The following is a 25,583-nucleotide window of genomic DNA, read 5'->3' on the forward strand; positions in this document are numbered from 1 at the left end:
ACCATGTAAGCGTCTCCTCCCGCCTGGCTCCTCTTCTGCAGGGGGACGAGAGGGGGGCGTTCTCTAATGAAGGGTTCTTTCCTCAGGGCCCTCCTCAGCACCAGGCCCAGCAGCACAGCCAAGACCAGGAGACCCAGAAAGACTAGCAGCAGGATGAACCACATCTCAGAGTAGACTGGAGCTCCCTGGGTCCCCACACCCTGCTTCCCTCCTGGGGTGGGCTCCACCGGACCTGGGAAGAAAGAGTGTGGAGGTGTGCAGCTTAGAGTAGGAATCTGATACACCCAAACACTAGGGTTTAGCATAGAGCAGTGGTCACCAACCATTCTGAGTCAAGAAAAAAAGTCTAAAAGCAAACCGAGATCTACCGCTCAGAATAAAAATAACAAACATGAGTTAAAAAATGTGCAACATTAACCTCATAAAAACAGTTCTGTAGGAATGAGGTTTGTGCATTAGGTTTAATACAATATCACAGTGTCACGCCCTGACCTGAGTATTCTTTGTTTTCTTTATATATTTTGGTTAGGTCAGGGTGTGACATGGGTGATGTATGTGTTTTTGTACTGTCTAAGGGTTTTGTAGGTTTATGGGGTTGTTTACCAGCTAGGTGTTTATGGTTGCCTAGATTGGTTCTCAATTAGAGGCAGCTGTTTATCGTTGTCTCTGATTGGGAACCATATTTAGGCAGCCATGTTCTTTGGGTATTTTGTGGGTTATTGTCTATGTGATGTTGCATGTTAGCACTCAGTTTTGATAGCGGTCACGGTTGTTTTGTTATTTTGTTTGTTTGTTTAGTGTACTTCGTGTTTTTTCGTCATTCATTAAAAGTATGTATTCACACCACGCTGCGCTTTGGTCTCCTCACTATGATGATCGTGACACACAGCATATTCATTATATGCTTGACCTGCCAATATTGTTCTTCTCAGACCATATTATATTTCAAAACTCGAGCTTTGATAACAAAAGTTTCAAGTACCACCAGTCCAGTAAAAAAAAAAGTGAATTATTTAAATGTATCCTCAGTTGGTGAAGCACAGCTGAGGATACATTTAAATAATTCACTTTTTTATTTTACTGGACTGGTGGTACTTGAAACTGATGGTCAATGTCAGGAGAGAGAGAGAAGCCTCTCACGGTCCCTGCTCTCTCCATTCTTCCGGTGAGAGGGGACACCATCTTCCACCTGATGGCCAAACTCGAGTCGCATCACATTATTTCAGCCTTATGCACAAATTCATGTTGTTCCTATGACCAGAGAAAGTGAAATATTCCTCGATATTAAAATTCACAGAGAGCTGTTGATAATAACAATGCAGGGCTGTCGATACACTTGGCTACTCATTCATTGCAGCTGCAGCGCTGGTTGAAGCACAAGTGGAAGAAGCACGTTTTAAGTTTTTTTTAAAAGTGTTGAATAGAAACAGTATTTATTGACAGTGCTGAATAAAAACTATATATATGAACTCACACATAAATATGAACTCACACATAGAAACATCAGCTCTTCGCTGTATTCTTTGACAGACTGGCTCTGGTCATGGTTTTTTAAATGATGGAATCTCATGTAGACTCCTATCAAACTTTGCTGTGGCCAGGGTCGTGGAAGCTGTAGGCACAGTGATTTAAGCTATCCGATTGGCCAGCGCAGTAGGAGCACTTGATTTAGCTCTCCTGGTACACTGGGTAGGTGGAGTTTGTCCCTTCAAACAAATTAAATGGTTCAAAATGGCAACACTTTGCCTACCCGTGGCACTTTAATCAAGTGCACCTATCACCAACAGCGCAAGACAAAATTAAACATTTAAAAATAGGAACGCAAAGCTTTATTGTTAGCGAAGATCGTCGACCAATCGATCGAGAATGACCGGTTGGTGACTCCTGGCATAGAGATTGTTTGTGTGTGTGTGTGTGTGCTGTCTCACTCATGCCTGTAGCAGGACTGTATCTGATGATAGGGGTGCTGGCACTGCCAATGTCTGTAGTACAGGTCACCTGGAGGGAGAGGGCTGAGGGAGGGAGGGAAGGAAGGAGGGAGGGAGGAAGAGAAGGAGGAAAGAGAGAGAGAGATCTGTAAGAGTAGTAGAGTAGTGTTACAAAAACACTCATCTTCAGAACTAATCGAAAGATATTGCTCATAGAGGGACTGGGTATCTGTGAGGTGTGTGTGTGTGTGTGTGTATGTGTGTTGTCTCACTCTTCTCTGAGGTGCGGGGTAAATAGAGGTAGCTGTGGAAGCCAATGTAGACTCTCAGGTTGTTGTCTGTCAGTGAGTAGTCTCTCAGAAGACCGTTCAGAGAGAAAGAGGCACTCCAGTCCAGCCACACCAGAGTCAGGTTACTGTACACCTCAAATGGAGAGATATACTGAGGAGCTGGAGAAGAGAGGGAGAGAGGGAGAGGGAGAGTTAGTGTAGTAACAGTAGTCCAGTTGGAGGCAGTACTACCAATGTTGTTATAACAGGGCTAGGGCTAGAGGTCAGGGGTTAGATGTCAGGGCTAGATGTCTTACCCTCAGTGAGTGTAGTAACAGTAGTCCAGTTGGAGGTGGTACTACCCATGTTGTTATAACAGGGCTAGGGCTAGAGGTCAGGGGTTAGATGTCAGGGCTAGATGTCTTACCCTCAGTGAGTGTAGTAACAGTAGTCCAGTTGGAGGCGGTACTACTCATGTTGTTATAACAGGGCTAGGGCTAGAGGTCAGGGGTTAGATGTCAGGGCTAGATGTCTTACCCTCAGTGAGTGTAGTAACAGTTGTCCAGTTGGAGGCGGTACTACCCATGTTGTTATAACAGGAAGCTCTGAGCTGGTAGCTAGAGTAGGGCTGCAGACCTGTTACGTTGTAGTTCCTGCCCCTCCCAAAGAACCGCGTTTCTATTGGTCCCTCCACACAGAGCGGCGGGACTGGCTGGGGAGGCTGGGGGCAGGAGGAACGAATGTGCAGCTCACAACTAGAGAGAGAGAGAAGGGAAAAGAGCAGAGTGAAAGTGGAAGGTGTTAATAAATATATATACTCTACCGTTCAAAAGTTTGGGGTCACTTAGAAATGTCCTTGTTTTAGAAAGAAAAGCTATTTTTTTGTCCATTAAAATAAAATAACATTTATCAGAAATACTGTGTAGACATTGTTAATGTTGTAAATGACTATTGTAGCTGGAAACGGCTGATTTTTTATGGAATATCTACATAGGAGTACAGAGGCCCATTATCAGCAACCATCACTCCTGTGTTCCAATGGCACGTTGTGTTAGCTAATCCAAGTTGATCATTTTAAAAGGCTAATTGATAATTAGAAAAACGTTTTGCAATTATGTTAGCACAACTGAAAACTGTTCTGATGATTAAAGAAGCAAGCATCTAGAGCATCAGCATTTGTGGGTTCGATTAAAGGCTCAAAATGACCAGAAACTAAAACTTTTCTTCTGAAACTCGTCAGTCTATTCATGTTCTGAGAAATGAAGGCTTTTCCATGTGAGAAACTGCCAAGAAACCGAAGATCTCGTACAACGCTGTGTACTACTCCCGGTGCACAACTGAGCAAGAGGACAAGTACATTAGTGTCTAGTTTGAGAAACAGACGCCTCACAAGTCCTCAACTGGCAGCTTCATTAAATAGTACCCGCAAAACACCAGTCTCAACGTCAACAGTGAAGAGGCGACTGGACTTACAGGCAGAGTTCCTCTGTCCAGTGTTTGTTTAACACTTTTTTGGTTACTACATGATTCCATATGTGTTATTTCATCGTGTTGATGTCTTCACTTTTATTCTACAATGTAGAAAATAGTCCAAATAAAGAAAAACCCTGGAATGAGTAGGTGTGTCCAAACTTTTGACGGGTACTGTATGTGCTTGTGTTACTCTCTCTACCTCTCTATGAGTCCGTTGGGGGCGAGCGGTTCGTCCCACTCCACCTGTGCTGAGCGTGATGTCAGAGCCACTGGGCGAGGGGATGGCTGCTGTGCTGGGGGGGAGGCCTGGGTGCGTAGCTCACTCACGGGGCCCTGGCTGCAGCACTGATAGCAGGTACAGGCCTCTACTCCTACCCAGTACTGAGTGTATGGACTCAGACCATGGAGGGTCTGCTGACGAGATATCCCCTCTGAAAGCTGAGAGAGAGACAGAGAGAGAGCGACAGAGAGATTGTCACAGAAATGTTATCTCTTCGGTGTGTGCTTGTGTGTTACCCGTGTATGTGTGTGTGTTACTAGTGACTGTGTGTCTCAATAGTGCTTGTTACCAGAGAATGTGTGTGTTACCAGACTGTGTGTGTGTTACCAGTCTGTTCGTGTGTGTTACCAGTGTGTGTGTGTTACCAGTCTGTTCGTGTGTGTTACCAGTGTGTGTGTGTTACCAGTCTGTTCGTGTGTGTTACCAGTGTGTGTGTGTTACCAGTGTGTGTGTGTTACCAGACTGTGTGTGTGTTACCAGATTGTGTGTGTGTTACCAGTCTGTTCGTGTGTGTTACCAGACGGTGTGTGTGTTACCAGATTGTGTGTGTGTTACCAGATTGTGTGTGTGTTACCAGATTGTGTGTGTGTTACCAGTCTGTTCGTGTGTGTTACCAGTGTGTGTGTGTTACCAGTCTGTTCGTGTGTGTTACCAGTGTGTGTGTGTGTTACCAGTGTGTGTGTGTTACCAGTGTGTGTGTGTTACCAGATTGTGTGTGTGTTACCAGTCTGTTCGTGTGTGTTACCAGTGTGTGTGTGTTACCGGTGTGTGTGTGTTACCAGTGTGTGTTACCAGTGTGTGTGTGTGTTACCAGTGTGTGTGTGTTACCAGTGTGTGTGTGTTACCAGTGTGTGTGTGTGTGTTACCAGTGTGTGTGTGTTACCAGTCTGTTCGTGTGTGTTACCAGTGTGTGTGTGTTACCAGTCTGTTCGTGTGTGTTACCAGTGTGAGTGTGTTACCAGTGTGTGTGTGTTACCAGACTGTGTGTGTGTTACCAGATTGTGTGTGTGTTACCAGTCTGTTCGTGTGTGTTACCAGACTGTGTGTGTGTTACCAGATTGTGTGTGTGTTACCAGATTGTGTGTGTGTTACCAGATTGTGTGTGTGTTACCAGTCTGTTCGTGTGTGTTACCAGTGTGTGTGTGTTACCAGTCTGTTTGTGTGTGTTACCAGTGTGTGTGTGTTACCAGTGTGTGTGTGTTACCAGTGTGTGTGTGTTATCAGTGTGTGTGTAGCGTTGTGTGTGTGTGTGTTACCAGTGTGTGTGTGTTACCAGTGTGTGTGTGTTACCAGTGTGTGTGTGTTACCAGATTGTGTGTGTGTTACCAGTCTGTTCGTGTGTGTTACCAGTGTGTGTGTGTTACCAGTGTGTGTGTGTTACCAGTGTGTGTTACCAGTGTGTGTGTGTGTTACCAGTGTGTGTGTGTTACCAGTGTGTATGTGTTACCAGTGTGTGTGTGTGTTACCAGTGTGTGTGTGTTACCAGTGTGTGTGTGTTACCAGTGTGTGTGTGTTACCCGTGTGTTCGTGTGTGTTACCAGTATGTGTGTGTTACCAGTGTGTGTGTGTGTTACCAGTGTGTGTGTGTTACCAGTGTGTGTGTGTTACCAGTGTGTGTGTGTTACCAGTGTGTGTGTGTTACCAGTGTGTTCGTGTGTGTTACCAGTATGTGTGTGTTACCAGTGTGTGTGTAGCGTTGGGGCCCTGTGAGAACACCCTGTAAAGGCTGACAATGCCATTGGGCCTTGTGGGGGGGCGGATGTCAATAACAGCCGAGGTTGCTAAGATACGCAGGAAGGTTGGTGGGCCAACACCCTCAGGAGGGGCGGGACCTGTTCTCCCATTGGCCCATTGGCTTCCTGAACGACCAACAGAATTCACCGCCCAAACCTGTCAATAAAAAAATGAATAACACAACTTTAGGAATATGTTTTGTTTATGACAAGTGTGTTATCATCGTACAAAATCAAATCACCAACCCAGCAGGCTTTTGTTCCAGCACTAACACACTAAACACTTGTACTAACACAATTGCTCTTCAGAAAAAAAATGGGAAAAGCCCCCTTGCTGCTCATTTATGAGGCTGTATCAGGAGTCCTCCATCAATGTACCTGACTAGGTCTAAGAGTTAGTCCCCTGTCTCTGTGAGTCCACGCCCATCGCTGTCACCTGACTAAGAGTCCACTTCAGTCACTGTATCTTTCTGGCTGTGTGTGTGTGTGTGTGTGTGTGTGTGTGTGTGTGTGAGAGAGCGCGAGTAAAAGAGAGAGAGAAAAGGCAGATGTTTTACGTGCACCCAGCCGATTGTGTTATTTGTTTGTTTATTTGCGATGTTTGTAACTTCTTTTTTTTAAACTTCTTTTGTACATAATGTTGCCGCTACCGTCTCTTATGACCGAAAATAACTTATACATCAGGACTGCGATTGTTCACCACGGACTAGCAGAATCCTTTTTTTTCCTTTCATGACTCTGACGAGCCTGACGCAAAGGATATACTGCTTTCTCAGAAACAGGCCCAGATCAACGTGATCTGCGTGAAGAGGAGGCGGAGAAACAGGAGCCGAAGGTCTGGCTGCCTTCTGAGAATTCGTAGGCGATTGAATAAGCCCCCACTTCCCTCCATTCTGCTAGCAAATGTGCAATCTTTGGATAATAAAATGGTTGAGTTACGCGGAAGATTAAACTACCAATGGGACATAAAATTTTTTAACATCTCATGCTTCACAGAGTCTTGGCTGAATGACGACAATATCAACATACAGCTGGCTGCTGTACGATGTACCAGCAGGATAGAACAGCGGCGTCTAGTAAGACAAGCGGACAAGGGTCTATGTATTTTTGTAAACAACAGCTGGTGCACGATATCTAAGGAAGTCTCGAGCTATTGCTTGCCTGAAGCAGAGTATCTCATGATAAGGTGTAGACCACACTATCTACCTAGAAAGGTTTCATTTGTATTTTTCGTAGCTGTCTACATACCACCACAGACTGATGCGGGCACTAAAACCGCACTCAATGAGCTGTATTCCACCATAAGAAAACAGGAAAATGTTCACCCAGAGGTGGCGCTCCTAGTGGCCGGGGACTTGAATGCAGGGAAACTTTAATCCGTTTTACCAAATTTCTATCAGCATGTTAAATGTGCAACCAGAGGGGAAAAAAACTCTGGACCACCTTTACTCCACACACAGAGATGCATACAAAGCTCTCCCTCGCCCTCCATTTGGCAAATCTGACCATAATTCTATCTTCTTGATTCCTGCTTACAAGCAAAAACTAAAACAGGAAGCACCAGTGACTAAATCAATAAAAAAAAGTGGTCAGAAGAAGCAGATGCTAAGCTACAGAAATGTTTAATAGCACAGACTGGAATATGTCTGGAATATGTTCCGGGATGTCTGGAATATGTTCCGGGATTCAATCCAATGGCATTGAGGAGTACACCACATCAGTCATTGGCTTCATCAATAAGTGCATCGATGACGTTATCGCGTCTTTACTATCATTAAATTGAAGACTTATAGTTTTTATCAAAGATTCTCTGTAATTACTATTACACGATCAACTGAATAATCATGTAACTGTAATTAACTAGGAAGTCGAGGCACCAAGGAAAAATATTCAGATTACAAAGTTATCATTTCCTAAAATAACTTTTCAGATATTTTATCTGATCAATTAGTCTTCGAATTAATGAATTATTTACTTTACCTCACGTTAGTCTCATTCCAAACGTCGTAAATTGTTGGTTATCTGCACGAACCCAGTCTTCACTATGAGTCATCCATACATCAATTGTCTTAAATCATTTATTTATGACTAACTAAGTAATTCACAGAAATGCATAAACAAACAGTAAATATGGTTACAAGAAATGATAGGAGAATGTGCCCTAGTGGGCTAAACCGGCATGGCGGCTTGTTAGACAAAAGGGGAAGTGGGGGTCGACTAAAAAGTCACTACAGAGTGATAATTATAACAATTGAAATGCTAATCCTTTACACATGAACGCTCACTCATTTGGGAACAATTGCAATCAATATATATATTTATGCTCAGTGTGTCGTCTTTATCGCTGGTGAAAAGTGTGTTTCTTTTGTAGAATTGTCCGTCTCTCTCTCGGTTGTGGTTAGAGGGGATAGTTCAGAGTGACATTCATTCATTTGTTATAGAATGGACGTTTCGGCGTCTGTCGTTCTTCGCGTTCAATGATACCGAATTCCTAGCTGCAGACTAGTAACTAATATCAAAGACTTGTTCTTATTCTGTTGGTATCGATAGTCTGAGAGTTTAACCACATTAAAAGATTCAGCAATGGTCTACAACCTTTGTCCTCTTCGAATGGAGAAAAACATGGTCTGGTGATAATTTCCCAAAGTTGGGTTTTATTCGGAATTGCAGAAACTAATGCCAGTTGGTCAGCGCAACTAATATCAAAGACTTGTTCTTATTCTGTTGGTATCGATAGTCTGAGAGTTTAACCACATTAAAAGATTCAGCAATGGTCTACAACCTTTGTCCTCTCCGAATGGAGAAAAACATGGTCTGGTGATAATTTCCCAAAGTTGGGTTTTATTCGGAATTGCAGAAAAGGTGCTGTCCCAGGATGCCAGACCCTAACTGGGCTCAGGGGCGGTCCTCTGATTTAGTTCAAATCAAAAGGGAATTGTATTTTTCTTCATTAAACAGTCCAAAATCATATTACACAATTATACAAACAGTATCATACTCACTCATTCATCTTATACAACAATTAGATGTAAACCTCATATCTGAGGCTATTATATAAACAGCGTTATGGTAATGTGGCCACACCGTCTCCCATGAGCTTCCCCAAGTTGTGATAAACGGACCAGTTCGTAGCTGGATTCTTCATCGATCTTTTATACTTTCTCCGGAACATGAAATTTGTTCGTACCTTAAGTTCTGTGAGATGGAAGAAATTCCTTTGTGCTCAATAAAATTTACTCTGCCTCTTATACTATGTGGCCATGTGGCAGGGTCTTCTCAGGAATTTACGACCTCTCTCTGACCACAGCAGCCTAGTTGAAGGAGGCAAGGGGGAGGCAGGGAGAGGGGGATGGGGCTTGCTATACCCAAAGAGGGCAACGTCATTACAACGTCATCCCCACAGTGACCGTACGCACATACCCCAACCAGAAGCCAAGGATTACAGGCAGCATCCGCACTGAGCTAAAGGCTAGGGCTGCTGCTTTCAAGGAGCGGGAAATCACGCTATGTCCTCCAACGAACCATCAAACAGGCAAAGCGGCAATACAGAACGAAGATCGAATCGTACTACACCGGCTCCGACGCTCGTCGGATGTGGCAGGGCTTGCAAACCTTTACAGACTACAAAGGGAAGCACAGCCGAGACCTGCCCAGTGACACGGGCCATCCAGACGAGCTAAACTAATCCGATGCTCGCTTCGAGGCAAATAACACTGAAACATGCATGAGAGCACCAGCTTTTCCAGAAGACTGTGTGATCACGCTCTCCACAGCCGATGTGACTAAGACCTTTAAACAGGTCAACATTCACAAGGCCACAGGGCCAGATGGATGACCAGGACGTGTACTATGAGCATGCGCTGACCAACTGGCAAGTATCTTTTCAACCTCTCCCTGTCCGAGTCTGTAATACCAACATGTTTTAAGCAGACCACCATAGTCCCTATGCCCAAGAACACTAAGGTAACCTGCCTAAATGATTACCGACCCGTAGTACCCAGGTATGTAGCCATGAAGTGCTTTGAAAGGCTGGTCATGGCTCACAACAACACCATCATCCCAGAAACCCTAGATCCACTGAAATGTGCATAAAGCCCCAACATATCCACAGATGATGCAATCTCTATTGCACTCCACACTGCCCTTTCCCACCTGGACAAAAGGAAAACCTACATGAGAATGCTATTCATTGACTACAGCTCAGCGTTAAACACCATAGTGCCCTCAAAGCTCACCAATAAGCTAAGGACCCTGGGACTAAACACCTCCCTCTGCAACTGCATCCTGGACTTCCTGACGGGCTGCCCCAGGTGGTAAGGGTAGGTAACAACACATCCGCCACGCTGATCCTCAACACAGGGGCCCCTCAGGGGTGCATGCTCAGTCCCCTCCTGAACTCCTTCTTCACTCGACTGCATGACCATCATTAAGTTTGCCGATGACACAACAGTGGTAGGCCTGATCACCGACAACAACGAGACAGCCTACAGGGAGGAGGTCAGGGACCTGGCCGTGTGGTGCCAGGACAACAACCTCTCTCTTAACTTGATCTTGACAAAGGAGATAATTGTGGGCTACAGGAAAAAGAGGACCGAGCACGCCCCCATTCTCAAAGACGGGGCTGCAGTGGAGCAGGTTGAGAGCTTCAAGTTCCTTGGTCTCCACATCACCAACAAACTAACATGGTCCAAGCACACCAACACAGTCGTGACGAGGGCATAACAAAACCTATTCCCCCTCAGGAGACTGAAAAGATTTGTTGGCATGGGTCCTCAGATCCTCAAAAGGTTCTACAGCTGCACCATCGGTTGCATCACTGCTGCACCCCACCCCCTCTTTACTCCACTGCTACTCTCTGTTGTCATCTATGCATAGTCACTTTAATAACTCTACCTACATGTACATACTACCTCAACTAACCAGTGCACCCGCACATTGACTCGGTACATTGACTCGGTATCGGTACCCCCCTGTATATAGCCTTGCTACTGTTATTTTACTGCTGCTCTTTAATTACTTGTTACTTTTATTCCCTATTCTTTTCCATATTTTTTTGAAACTGCATTGTTGGTTAGGGGCTCGTAAGTAAGCATTTTACTGTAAGGTCTACACCTGTTGTATTCGGCGCATATGACTAATAAAATTTGATTTGATGTGAGTGTGTATGGACTGTGTCACTGGAGAACTGGAGGAGTGGGAGACAGGGAGATAGGGGGAGGACAGGGAGGGAAGAGGGGATGAAATTGAGACAACGTGCAGAGAAATACAGTAATGACGAGAAAGTGAGAGTAGGAGGTAATGGAATGAAGAAAGAGAGAGTGAGAGTAGGAGGTAATGGAATGGAGAAAGAGAGAGTGAGAGTAGGAGGTAATGTAATAGAGAAAGAGAGAGTGAGAGTAGGAGGTAATGGAATGGAGAAAGAGAGAGTGAGAGTAGGAGGTAACGGAATGGAGAAAGAGAGAGTGAGAGTAGGAGGTAACGGAATGGAGAAAGAGAGAGTGAGAGTAGGAGGTAACAGACGGGAGAAAGAGGGACAAAGATGCACCATAGTCCCCCCCACACTCATACGCCCCATAGTCCCCCCACACTCAAACACCCCATAGTCCCCCCCACACTCATACGCCCCATAGTCCCCCCACACTCACACGCCCCATAGTCCCCCCACACACTCACACGCCCCATAGTCCCCCCCACACTCACACGCCCCATAGTCCCCCCACACTCCCACGCCCCATAGTCCCCCCCACACTCACACGCCCCATAGTCCCCCCCACACTCACTCGCCCCATAGTCCCCCCCACACTCACGCCCCATAGTCCCCCCACACTCACACGCCCCATAGTCCCCCCCACACTCACACGCCCCATAGTCCCCCCACACTCACACGCCTCATAGTCCCCCCACACTCACACCCCATAGTCCCCCCACACTCACACACCCCATAGTCCCCCCCACACTCACACGCCCCATAGTCCCCCCACACTCACGCCCCATAGTCCCCCCACACTCACACATCCCATATCCCCCCCCACACACACGCCCCATAGTCCCCACACACTCACACGCCCCAAAGTCCCCCCACATGCCCCATAGTCCCCCCCACACTCACTCGCCCCATAGTCCCCCCCACACTCACATGCCCCATAGTTCCCCCCACACTCACGCCCCATAGTCCCCCCACACTCACACGCCCCATAGTCCCCCCCACACTCACACGCCCCATAGTCCCCCCACACTCACACGCCTCATAGTCCCCCCACACTCACGCCCCATAGTCCCCCCACACTCACACACCCCATAGCCCCACCACACTCACGCCTCATAGTCCCCCCCACACTCACACGCCCCATAGTCCCCCCACACTCACACCCCTCATAGTCCCCCCACACTCATGCCCCATAGTCCCCCCCACACTCACGCCCCATAGTCCCCCCACACACTCACGCCCCATAGTCCCCACACACTCATACGCCCCATAGTCCCCCCACATGCCCCATAGTCCCCCCCACACACACGCCCCATAGTCCCCCCACACACTCACACGCCCCATAGTCCCCCCCACACTCATGCCCCATAGTCCCCCCACACACTCACACGCCCCATAGTCCCCCCACACACTCACACGCCCCATATTCCCCCCCACACTCACGCCCCATAGTCCCCCCACACTCACACACCCCATAGCCCCCCCACACTCACGCCCCATAGTCCCCCCACACTCACACGCCCCAAAGTCCCCCCACATGCCCCATAGTCCCCCCCACACACACGCCCCATAGTCCTCCTTCCACACACACCAGACTAATCTTGTTTCCCAGGCAGTGTTAGTGTAATTACAGGGGAACACAGCTCAGGGTCAGGCAGGTGGAGATTTGCATGGGTAAGTCATTTGTAGAATGTCGGATCAGTGGAGGTGGCAGATGGATGCGGTGGCGGAGAGGGTTAAATTAGCCTCAATAATAGCCAATTACCCTGTGATCAATCAGGATGATAGATCTGAGACGAGATGCAGGCGGACTGAGAGAGTAGAGGAGCACACGCATTCAGATTCCCACACACACTGTTCCTGAGTGTCAGAATCCAGGGGGAGAGAGGAGAGGAGGGAGGGTCAGCCAAAAGTCATCCTGTCACCTAGATGGAGAAAAGGTCAAGAGGGTGGTGGCGGGGATTTGTGTGTTTATGTGTGTGTCTGACTTGGGGATGAAGTTTCTGCGACAACTTAACATACAAAACTTGACACACTGTGTTGTGGCCACTTTCTTTAGTTACAGCTAGTGTAGTCTGGCGTTGCCATACAGCCGAAGCCTGGTTCTTGATGAGACTACAGCTAGTGTAGTCTGGCGTTGCCATACCGCCGAAGCCTGGTTCTTGACGAGACTACAGCTAGTGTAACGTGCATCCAACAGTTCTCACTGGTGTAGAGTGTTTTCACACTGTTTACATATCATACAGTATTATGCAACCAGATTTGAATGTAGCAACTTCTCTGCCACTGTGTCTTCGTTAGGCTATTTCTCCCTAGATACAGAAAGGAGATTTCTAACATTTAGAGATATATCTGTGTATCTTGTATGAGTTACAGACTTGTTATGGCTTCCACACCGTGTGCATACTGAGATATCTAGTCCAGGTTATTAGAAAGGGGGAAAAATATGGCATTTTAGGGGCCATGGCAACAAAAATCTACCCAAGCTGCGTGGACTCGCTCTGAGCCCTCTGATTGGTCAGCTGAGCCGCACTGTCGTGGTCCGAGTACTCGGATTGGCTGACTGAACGGTATCATCATCGTGGAGACAAGGGTCGGAAGGTAAGTTGGGTGAAAGTGGGCAGTAATTAAAGGCTGGCATAAACCTGTCAATAAAACATGATGACCTGGGCCAATTAAACTAATTTGATCCCCCTCTGTACTGTGGTGGGACTTTGTCCTTCCTTGAGTTGCTGGGGAGAAATGACCCCTCCTACTCTGTCTCCTCTCTCATGTGATGAATGGGGATAACCCACAAACAGTGTTCGTACATAAACACTATAGGCTAGTAGTCAATCACACAGCATAAACTTTAGAAGCACCCCCAATCTCTCTCACCTCCGGTTAGTGTATCTCCTCACGTATATTGCCCCCTCCCCCAAGGGAGTTGCCTTGGGGATCCACACCCGACATTTAAAAGGTCTTTCCGATACATGTCCGTGTCCGGGAGGGCGGGGTAAACAGCTAATTCGATTGGCCGGATGGTAATGACGGGTGCTCTTGCCTGCCAATGATTAATGGCTCTGTCACCTACCTGTCATCTCTCAGCCCCAACTCCCCCTGTCATAAATTACGGCTGGTAAATAAGACGGAACAATCAGGCAAACTCAATCAATTAGAACGTGGCTCTGCCCTCGGCTAACGTGGCTGACAGGCAGGATGCTAATGTTATTGTGCTCTAAAGGGTAGCCTGTCAATTAGCGACAACACGCAAACTACCATATTAATATGGACTAGCATTACAACACTTGTCTGAGTGGGGCTGAGTAGGGTTAGGTAAGGGGGAGGGGTGTGAGTGTGATAGTGGTGGGCTGGAACAAAAACGTACACACAATGCAGACTGTGGTTCCTCACCCCTGTGTTAGCCAGAGTATGTACCTACCTGGTACTGGTAGTCAGTGTAGGGCAGGAGACCGGCATCACGGCACGTTGCAGAATCATTCCTATACACCAGCGCTGCTGCACCCCCGCTAACCTCAGTGTTCTGACCCAGTCTCCTATAGACCTCATAGTGTAGGACTCTACCATTGGGCTGGGCCGGGGGGGGCCAAGAGAGCAAAAATATGGTCTGTAGGCCCCTGGTGTCTCTCTGTAGCTCCAGCAGCGGTATGGACTGGCCAGTAGGAGGAGACTCTAGTGTCAGCACTGAGACCCAGTCACTGGAGGCACAGCCCAGCTCTGTACACGCCTCCACTCTCACCTCGTACCTGATAGACACACAGAAATACACACAGGTCTGTCAACACACACTTAATATCATATACAGTATGTATTATATCTCAATGTTGTCATTATTACAATATTACACATATTTCTACCTAAATGTCATTCTGTCTATTCCGAGCTTTAGAAGAGAGAGAATGGGGGAAAGAAAACATGGAGAGAAAGAGAGGCAGAGAGAGGGAGAGATAGAAGTACAACAGAGAGAGAGGAGTAGAATAAAGAGGTCTTCTGAGAGGAGGAGTGGTGATTTGGAGATGATAAAGATAATGAGCTTTTATTATCTGTCTCTTATCAGTACCCTGCACACACACACACACACATACATACACACACACACACACACACACACACACACACACACACACACACACACACACACACACACACACACACACACACACACAACACACACAGTCTGACTGACTGCCTGTATGGGACAGGGACAGAGAGATGGAGACGTGACCACTGCCTCAAGGTTGACTCCCTCTCTCCATCTCTCTCCATCTCCCTCCCTCCCTCCCTCCTTTCCTCTTCTCCCCATAACTTCCTATATCTTTCTCCTTCATTTACTCATTCACTGCTCTCTCTCTCTCTCTCTCTCTCTCTCTCTCTCTCCAATTTAATAAGGGCTTTATTGGCATAGGAAACATATGTTTACATTAACAAAGCAAGTGAAGTAGATAATAAACAAATGTGAAATTATGTCTATACACAGTATTGTAACGATGTGCAAATAGTTAAAGTACACCCATTAGGTGGTTGTAGAATTAAATGTCTCTTTTCTGGATTTTGATAATTAGTGTTTTACATTTACACAGAGGATATTTTATGCTGAATTTTGCATGCAGAATTGTATCTCTCTGTATCTCTCTCTCTCTCTGTCTCTATCTTTCTCTGTATCTCTCTCTCTCTGTATCTCTATCTTTCTCTGTATCTCTCTCTCTGTATTTCTTTTGCTCCGTATCTCTCTCTCTCTCTGTATCTCTGTCTCTCATGATTGTGTTTTGTCTGCACAGTCACAAAATTCTGCATGCAGAATTGTATCTCTTTGTATATCTCTCCCTCTGTATTTCTCTCTCTCTGTATCTTTCTCTGTATCTCTCTCTCTCTGTGTCTATATCTTTCTCTGTATCTCTCTCTCTCTCTCGTGATTGTGTTTTGTCTGCACAGTCGCTAAATTCTGCATGCAGAATTGTATCTCTCTGTATCTCAATTCAATTCAAGGGCTTCATTGGCATGGGAAACATGTGTTAACATTGCCAAAGCAAGTGAGGTAGATAATATACAAAAGTGAAATAAACAATAAAATGTAAACAGTAAACATTACACATACAGAAGTTTCAAAAACAATAAAGACATATAATAATGTCATATTATATATATACAGTGTTTTAACAATGTACAAATGGTTAAAGGACACAATATAAAATAAAGAAACATAAATATGGGTTGTATTTACAATGGTGTTTGTTCTTCACTGGTTGCCCTTTTCTCGTGGCAACAGGTCACAAATCTTGCTGCTGTGATGGCACACTGTGGAATTTCACCCAGTAGATATGGGAGTTGATCAAAATTGGATTTGTTTTTGAATTCTTTGTGGATCTGTGTAATCTGAGGGAAATATATCTCTCTAATATGGTCATACATTGGGCAGGAGGTTAGGAAGTGCAGCTCAGTTTCCACCTCATTTTGTGGGCATTTGAGCACATAGCCTGTCTTTTCTTGAGAGCCATGTCTGCCTACGGCGGCCTTTCTCAATAGCAAGGCTATGCTCACTGAGTCTGTACATAGTCAAAGCTTCCCTTAATTTTGGGTCAGTCACAGTGGTCAGGTATTCTGCCACTGTGTACTCTCTGTTTAGGGCCAAATAGCATCCTAGTTTGCTCAGTTTTTTTGTTAATTCTTTCCAATGTGTCAAGTAATTATCTTTTTGTTTTCTCGTGATTTGTTTGGGTCTAATTGTGCTGCTGTCCTGGGGCTCTGTAGGGTGTGTTTGTGTTTGTGAACAGAGCCCCAGGACCAGCTTGCTTAGGGGACTCTTCTCCAGGTTCATCTCTCTGTAGGTGATGGCTTTGTTATGGAAGGTTTGGGAATCGCTTCCTTTTAGGTGGTTATAGAATTTAACGGCTCTTTTCAGGATTTTGATAATTAGTGGGTATCGGCCTAATTCTGCTCTGCATGCATTATTTGGTGTTCTACGTTGTACACGGAGGATATTTTTGCAGAATTCTTGCAGAGTCTCAATTTGGTGTTTGTCCCATTTTGTGAAGTCTTGGTTGGTGAGCGGACCCCAGACCTCACAACCATAAAGGGCAATGGGCTCTATGACTGATTCAAGTATTTTTAGCCAAATCCTAATTGGTATGTTGAAATTTATGTTCCTTTTGATGGCATAGAATGCCCTTCTTGCCTTGTCTCTCAGATCGTTCACAACTTTGTAGAAGTTACCTGTGGCGCTGAGGTTTAGGCCAAGGTATGTATCGTTTTTTGTGTGCTCTAGGGCAACAGTGTCTAGATGGAATTTGTATTTGTGGTCCTGGTGACTGGACCTTTTTTGGAACACCATTATTTTGGTCTTACTGAGATTTACTGTCAGGGCCCAGGTCTGGCAGAATCTGTGCAGAAGATCTAGGTGCTGCTGTAGGCCCTCCTTGGTTGGTGACAGAAGCACCAGATCATCAGCAAACAGCAGACATTTGACTTCGGATTCTAGTAGGGTGAGGCCGGGTGCTGCAGACTTTTCTAGTGCCCACGCCAATTCGTTGATATATATGTTGAAGAGGGTGGGGCTTAAGCTGCATCCCTGTCTCACCCCACGACCCTGTCTCTCTCTCTCTCTCTGTATTTCTCTCTCTCTGTATTTCTCTCTCTCTGTATCTCTCTCTCTCTCTCTCTGTATCTCTCTCTTTCTCTGTATCTCTCTCTCTCTGTATCTCTCTCTGTATCTCTCTCTTTCTCTGTATCTCTCTCTCTCTGTATCTCTCTCTGTATCTCTATCTTTCTCTGTATCTCTTTCTCTCTCTGTATCTCTCTCTCTCTGTATCTCTCTCTGTATTTATCTTGCTCTGTATCTCTCTCTCTCTGTATCTCTCTCTGTATTTCTCTTGCTCTGTATCTCTCTCTGTATCTCTCTCTCTCTGTATTTCTCTTGCTCTGTATCTCTCTCTCTCTCTGTATTTCTCTTGCTCTGTATTTCTCTCTGTATCTCTCTCTCTCTTTGTATTTCTCTTGCTCTGTATCTCTCTCTGTATCTCTCTCTCTCTCTGTATTTCTCTCTCTCTGTATCTCTCTCTGTATCTCTCTCTCTCTGTATTTCTCTTGCTCTGTATCTCTCTCTCTCTCTGTATTTGTCTCTATCTGTATCTCTCTCTGTATCTCTCTCTCTCGTGATTGTGTTTTGTCTGCAGTCGCTAAATAGTGTCAATAAAGGGTTTATTAAAAAAACATCTCTGTTGCTCTCTACCCCCCCTCACACACACACACTCTCTGTACCTGTGGCTAGAGGTTAGAGGTCGGGGGTTCGTTAGTGACTGACCTGTGGTAGGGTGTGAGCTGCTTCAATATGATGGAGCGTCCGGAGAAGGCGCTGTGTTCTGGGTCATACAGGAAGCTGTGTGTTGAGGGCAGGGTCGGGTCTCTCTGGTACACCGTGTAGCTGACGATCACCCCGTTAGGTCTCGCTGGGGGCTCCCAGTCCACCCTCAGCTTCACAACAAGCACAACATTACACATCTCATATACCATTGACAGTAGTATTAACAATGTAGTAGAAGTGTCAGAATTGAAACTACAGTAGGATCTCAGACACATGAACATGTATTAGGAATGGAGGGCATTCTGAACACTGAAATATTTGTCACTTTGAAATGTGCTGAAAAAAAATATGATTAGTGTATTTACATGTATTGTACTACTCCCCTTACTGACCTGCCGTGGTCCCAGAGGCTGCAGTGTGGGAGGTCCAACACCAGAGGGAGCTGACGGGTGAGTCCTGGCCTTGGCCACAGAGCTGGTCACCACTCCCTGACTGTTGTTGGCCGTTACGCTGTAGCCGTACTCCACGCTCGGCAACAGCGCGAAGTCATGGTAACGCGTTTCCATCCCGACGTATATGACCTGGCCATCCCGGCGGAGCTCGTAACCTGTGACGATACCGTTGGGGAGCTTCGGTGCGCCCCATGTGATTTCGAGAGACTCTGGGCCGGTGACTTTGAGGGAGGGGGGATTTAGACCACGAGGGGGGGCCTCAAGGGTTTGGGCCTTGATAGGGGTGCTGGGGGTACAACCCCCGTTGGTACAAGCCAATAGGATGAGGCGGTAGTGTGTGTGCGGCCGCAGCTCTGACATCACCACAGACAAGCCACTCCCACGGTAAACCTCCTTTCCGTTGGCCTCCAGCATGTACTGCGTCACCTCCCCATTCTGTATTAATGGAATGGTCCAGGACACATTGATACTATCGGCTGTGATGCTGGTTATGGTGGGAAAGTCCACTGCAGCGGGGGGAGCCTCCAGTGTCTTTACCTGTGTTTCAGGACTAGTAACACAGCCCTCAGAAGTACAGGCTGTAATAGCATATCTATAGGAGGTGAAGGCAGACAGGTCCTCGTCTGTGTAGTTGAAAACACTGGGGTCAAAACTAAACGAGAAACTGACGTTGTCTCTCTGGATCCTATAAGACAGAAGCACCCCGTTACTCTCCAGTGGGGGGGTCCATGACACCAGGAGCTCATAGGGGTTCCCCTCCACGTGGACAACCGAGGGCGGTGTTAGGCCACGTGGGGGGGCCTGTCTGGTTGTCACGGTAACCCAGGGGCTGTCTGCGTGTCCGGCGGAGTTGTGGACGCGGATGCTGAACTGATATTGGGTCCAGGGCCGCAGCCCCGTCACAGTGTGGGAGAAACTAGAAGCCTGGGTGGAACTCTCACGGAACAGTACCTGACAGAAAAATAAACACAGCTAATGATGATCATATAACTGAAATAGACAGGTTAAGATTATGACAAAGGATGAAATTAACACTGATGAGTAGGACCAAGACTTTACCAGTATCCCAATATGTTTTCCATGGCAAAAATGAAAACACGAAGCAGACCAAACTCTTTGGTCCTTTAAAAACCTGCTCTATGTTGAATATTGTGTACTATAGCTTGGAAATGTTTATTTATTTTATTTCCCCTTTATTTAACTAGGCAAGTCAGTTAAGAACAAATTCTTATTTTCAATGACGGCCTAGGAACAGTGGGTTAACTTTTCGGTTACTAGTCCAGCACTCTAACCACTAGGCTACCCTGCCGCCCCAATGAAATAAATACATGACTCTGGATGACAACATAATGATGTTTGTTTCCAACATTGTTGTTGATGTTTTCAAAAAGAAGTGAAATCTGCTTTGTGTTTTTTTCCCTGCCACGATACTAATGAGTATTGTGTTACTGGCATTGTCCCAGCCCTACTGTTGACTAATCATTAGAACGTTTAAAAGTCGACAAAATATCTGCTGCTGGGAAACTTTTACTGTCAATTCTCGGGGCCACCCATTCGTAAAATGTGTGCACACATGACTAAGTCGCTTTGGATAAAAGCGTCTGCTAAATGGCATATTTTATTGTATTATATTAAATCCCTTTTGGTTATATTTAGTATGCCGTCTTTTTCTGTATAAGGTAGAATTATTACCAAAGAGAAGCAAAGATAATCAAGACACACACCTTGGCCTGCGCTATTTCCTCGTTGTTCCCCCTCCTCTCATCATCCAGACTCCGCCCCAGCAGAATGTACTCTCCTATTGGTCCGTTGGGATGAGTGGGCAGACTCCAGGTGAGTTCTACGCTGTGTGGGCCAATAGCGCTGGGTATGGGGGCGGGTTGGGCGCCCGGGGGGGCTGCTGCCGTGGTAACAGACTGAGGGGGGGTACGGGTGCAGCCTGCGGAGGTACAGGCCTCTAGAACCAGAGAGTAGAGGGAGAAGGGTTCTAATCGTCGGAACAGGAACTGGCGAGACAGACCACTGAACTCCAGGTTTTCCTCACTGTAGATGTTATAACTCTGGAGGAGAGAGAGAGAGAGGGAGAGGGAGAGGGAGAGAGAGAGAGAGAGAGAGAGAGAGAGAGAGATGGAGAGAGAGAGAGATGGGGAGTTCAGTGTGCGAGTTTGTTTACTGTGATGACCCCTTTGATACTTGTCTCTGTGTATGTGTGTAACGTGTGTGTGTGTGTTTGTGCACCGTGATAACCCTGTTGTGTGTGTCTGTCTCTGTGTGTACCGTGATAACCCCGTTGGGTGTATGAGGCGTGTCCCAGGTTAACAGAAGGGCCCGGCCCTGCTCTCTCTGCTCCAGACTGAAGTTAGCCAGGCCAGCAGGCGATGCCTCCAGGGTCCTAATGCTGACCCAGGGACTGGATACACTGCCTGCCCCGTTCACTGCTTCCACACGCACACTGTACACACTGAACGCCTCCAAGCCATACACACTGGACTGGAGAGTACTTCCCTGTGAGGGGCAGAAAGAGGGGGAGAGAGAGGGAGAGAGATAGTGAGTGAGTGAATCATATGCATGTACACAGACAAACACATGGACTGATTTCACTCCAAAAACCAACCCATGAGGTTTTTACAAAGAGCAGAATTCAGAGGGAATTATACCAGAAACCAGACAACACAAACCTAACATGATTATGGATTTGACATGAGGGCTGACATCAACATGCACGCTAGGCTACATTGTGAACTAACAGCACACTCAAGTGACCAGCCGAGAGGGAGAGACAGACATGTAGGAAGACACACACAGGTCCCTAGGGGAGAGTTAGCTACAAAGCCCCTGAATACAGCCCTGGTATCAAACTGACACCACAGCAATATCCCACTGCACAGAGACAACACACAGCTCACTGCCAAGTCTCAGAGCAGGCTGCAACGCCAGGCTCCATTTTCTAATTGATTATCAAGGCCTGCTTGTGCTATGACAGGCACCAAGAGTGCTACGGATGTGGAAGTGTGTGTTTGTACAATTTTAGGCTCCAGAATGTGGGTGTGTGTGAGAATGTGTGTGAGAGAGTGTGTGAGAGAGTGTGTGTGTGTGTGTGTGCATGTGTGCCAGAGGAGGCTGGTGGAAGGAGTTATAGGAGGACAGGCTCATTGTAATGGTTGGAATGTAATCAATGGAATGGTACCAAACAGATCAAACACCTGGAAACAACATGTTTCACTCCGTTCCATTGATTCCATTCCAGCCATTACAATGAGCCCGTCCTCCTATAGCTCATCCCACCAGCCTCCTCTGGAGTGTGTGTGTATGTATGGGTGTGTGTGTACCATGATGAAAGCCTAGTCCCATTGCAGAACGCAGTGTGTTAGTCTCCTGGTGCAAAGTGATTCAGGTGAACCCTTGTCTCTGCTATAAGTTGATCTGAACCACTGAGCCACCATCACTAACAACAAAATAAAACCTCAGCACCCACATTATCAGAACCACGTCCAAACAAACATGACATAGATGATTTTCTGCTGTTTTTTCACTTGTTCTGGGTTTTAATTCACAGCAAACAGGATTAATGCACAAAGAGAGAGGAGAGACAGGATTAATGATCCCCCTGTCACAAAGAGAGAGGAGAGACGGGATTAATGATCCCCCTGTCACAAAGAGAGAGGAGAGACATGATTAATGATTCCCCTGTCACAAAGAGAGAGGAGAGACATGATGAATGATCCCCCTGTCACAAAGAGAGAGGAGAGACGGGATTAATGATCCCCCTGTCACAAAGAGAGAGGAGAGACATGATTAATGATTCCCCTGTCACAAAGAGAGAGGAGAGACAGAATTAATGATCCCCCTGTCACAAAGAGAGAGGAGAGACATGATTAATGATTCCCCTGTCACAAAGAGAGAGGAGAGACAGGATTAATGATCCCCCTGTCACAAAGAGAGAGGAAAGACAGAATGAATGATCCCCCTGTCACAAAGAGAGAGGAGAGACAGAATTAATGATCCCCCTGTCACAAAGAGAGAGGAGAGACATGATTAATGATCCCCCTGTCACAAAGAGAGAGGAGAGACATGATTAATGATCCCCCTGTCACAAAGAGAGAGGAGAGACATGATTAATGATCCCCCTGTCACAAAGAGAGAGGAGATACATGATTAATGATCCCCCTGTCACAAAGAGAGAGGAGAGACAGGATTAATGATCCCCCTGTCACAAAGAGAGAGGAGAGACATGATTAATGATTCCCCTGTCACAAAGAGAGAGGAGAGACATGATTAATGATCCCCCTGTCACAAAGAGAGAGGAGAGACAGGATTAATGATCCCCCTGTCACAAAGAGAGAGGAGAGACAGGATTAATGATCCCCCTGTCACAAAGAGAGAGGGAAGAGAGAGAGCAAAAGTAAAAAGTGTAATCCTTTGAAAATCACAGTTCTGTGCAGTGCCAGGAAAGAAGAGAATAGTATCAGCTCCCTTTTGTACTTTAACTATTTGCACATCATTACAACACTGTAAAAAGACATAATATGACATTTTCATTATTTTGGAACTTTTGTGAATGTAATGTTTACTGTGAATTCTTTATTATCTCTTGCTTTGGTAAAGGAAACATGTGTTCCCCATGCCAATAAAGCTCTTAAATTGAAATTGAATTGAGATAAGGGTGAGAGAGAGGAAGAGAGATTAAGAAAGAGGGAGAGGGACAGAGAGAGAGAGAGAGAGAGAGACAGAAAGAGATACTTATTTTTTTCCCTTTATTTAACTAGGCAAGTCAGTTAAGAACAAATTCTTATTTTCAATGATGTTGTTTGAACTTGCAACCTTCCGGTTACTAGTCCAACACTCTAACCACTAGGCTACCCTGCCGCCCCTTTAAGCTACCTTTAACACAGTGAAGTATATGGTGCATGTGGACCATAACACAGTTAACATATGCACATTGTCAATAGCAACAGCTGTTGGTGTGTCGTTATCTGAGCGTAGAGACTCCTTGGCAGCCCCTAGATGGCAATGCAATCAAACACTTTCACTAAAACACCACCGGCACACTGCATGAACACACACACACACACACACACACACACACACACACACACAGAGACACACCAACACAGAGACACAGCAACACAGAGACACACCAACACAGAGACACAGCAACATAGAGACACAACAACACAGAGACACAACAACACAGAGACACAACAACACAGAGACACACCCATATGCACAGATGCGTGTGCACACCCTACTCCAGACTGCCATTAAAAAACAACTAAGAGAATTGATTCTGTTATAGATTTCTGAATAAATGTTCACAGCTTGGATGTCTACAAGAGGAGGTGTTTAACTTTTCATTAATGGATGTGTGTGTGACTGTGTGTGTGTGTGATGGATGGTTGGTTTCAATTAAAACACTCATGTCTGCCAACATGAAGCATGTGTTGATATCAATGACTACCCTTGCTTCTCTAAGTGAGAGAGAGTCATTCCCTGAGATATTCAGAGACGTTAAAAGTCAACAGTTATATCGCAGGAGAGAGAGAGAGAGAGGAGGAGAGAATAGACAGCGAGAAGACAGGCCTTACTAATGTATACATGAAACAGTTCCCAGATCTACCTCAGATTTAAATGGACTCGCCTTACCTCAACACAATGTCACATTTGGAAGACAAACGTTTTTCATTTTTTTCCATCTTTCTTTCTTTCTTTTTTCTCTCACTCTCTCTCCTTCTGTTTCTTTCTTTCTTTCTCTCTGCAAGCACATGTCTCCCTTGGCCAGTGTGAATGTGTGTGCTTGTGATGCAGGTGGACAGGCACTGTGCAGACAGGGACAGGCTATGATACTAATTAAGAATAACCATGTGTATTTGTCAGAATAATTATGCTGATTATCTCTCACAGTCACAGACCAGAAAGGAGGGGCGGGGACTCTCATTAGCATATGGCATAGACTACACACACACGCACGCACGCACGCACGCACGCACGCACGCACACACACACAACAAATAATTCCACCATTCATTTAATTTCAACTCTGTAAGCGTTCTGGCTTTATTCAGTAGTACAGCAAAGGCTCTCATCTCTCTGCTTCTCTCCTTCCCCAAAAACAAAACACACTAAATATATTTACAGGAGAGAAAACTGTCAAAATACATGCGATACTACAAGAAAATGTAGCCTTTGAAGAATCCCTGTTGAATTCATGCCCTTTGAGACCAAACGGTATGAAATGTAAAGCCTATTTACAGTAACAGTATAACCAGACAGACCAGGTCAGCCCCATGGGAGCAGTAATTGTTTTGGAGTTTCCTGAGGTGAAACCACAGGAGGTTGGTGGCACCTTAATTGGGGAGAACGGGCTCGTGGTAATGGCTGAAGCAAAATAGGTGAAATGGTATCAAATACATCAATCACATGATTTCCAGGTGTTTGATGCCATTCCATTTGCTCCGTTCTGACCAGTATTATGAACCGTCATCCCCTCAGCAGCCTCCTGAGGTGAAACTGCCCACAACACAGTGGGCTGTTTGTGTGTATGTATATGTTAATGCCCTGTGTGAGTGGAATACACACACACACACACACACACACACACACTCACACACACGCACACGCACACGCACACGCACACATACACAATGCCACGGGGGCAGCCTGCGTGTCTCCGGACAACTCAGAGGGTGGAGTGGTGGCTGCTGGGAAGTCTGTTCTGGACATGCCTGGTTCACACTGGCAGCCATGATTGTTTATGGCATCTCGAAGCCCCAGGATGGGTCATCAGGCCCAGGGAGCTGGGGCGGCTAGGATGTAGACTGACCTTCTGTCTGTGTGTGAGTTTGTGTGTGTGGATGGATGCCACTGTCCCAGTACTCTGAGTTCAGATTGAGTGCTACACATGCATACACACACATCAATTACTGCACACACACAACAATTCAACCA

The 25,583-nt window shown here is 46.1% G+C and overlaps 1 protein-coding gene across 1 annotated transcript in view; it reads right to left on the bottom strand.

Annotated features, from left to right (window-relative positions):
- ush2a (Usher syndrome 2A (autosomal recessive, mild)) overlaps nt 1-25,583 on the bottom strand; it is a 486,438-nt gene that overhangs the window by 8,680 nt on the left and 452,175 nt on the right. The window contains exons 69-79 of the mRNA XM_036955034.1: nt 20,916-21,143; nt 20,363-20,698; nt 18,579-19,589; nt 18,187-18,356; nt 14,311-14,635; nt 5,631-5,840; nt 3,870-4,108; nt 2,735-2,952; nt 2,201-2,377; nt 1,929-2,012; nt 3-232 (exon numbers count right to left, since the gene is read on the bottom strand). Coding sequence (XP_036810929.1) covers nt 3-232; nt 1,929-2,012; nt 2,201-2,377; nt 2,735-2,952; nt 3,870-4,108; nt 5,631-5,840; nt 14,311-14,635; nt 18,187-18,356; nt 18,579-19,589; nt 20,363-20,698; nt 20,916-21,143 — 3,228 coding nt within the window. The remainder of the gene's footprint in view (nt 1-2; nt 233-1,928; nt 2,013-2,200; nt 2,378-2,734; nt 2,953-3,869; nt 4,109-5,630; nt 5,841-14,310; nt 14,636-18,186; nt 18,357-18,578; nt 19,590-20,362; nt 20,699-20,915; nt 21,144-25,583) is intronic.

This window comes from Oncorhynchus mykiss, chromosome 19, assembly GCF_013265735.2.
Source record: "Oncorhynchus mykiss isolate Arlee chromosome 19, USDA_OmykA_1.1, whole genome shotgun sequence".
Lineage (NCBI taxonomy): Eukaryota > Metazoa > Chordata > Actinopteri > Salmoniformes > Salmonidae > Oncorhynchus > Oncorhynchus mykiss.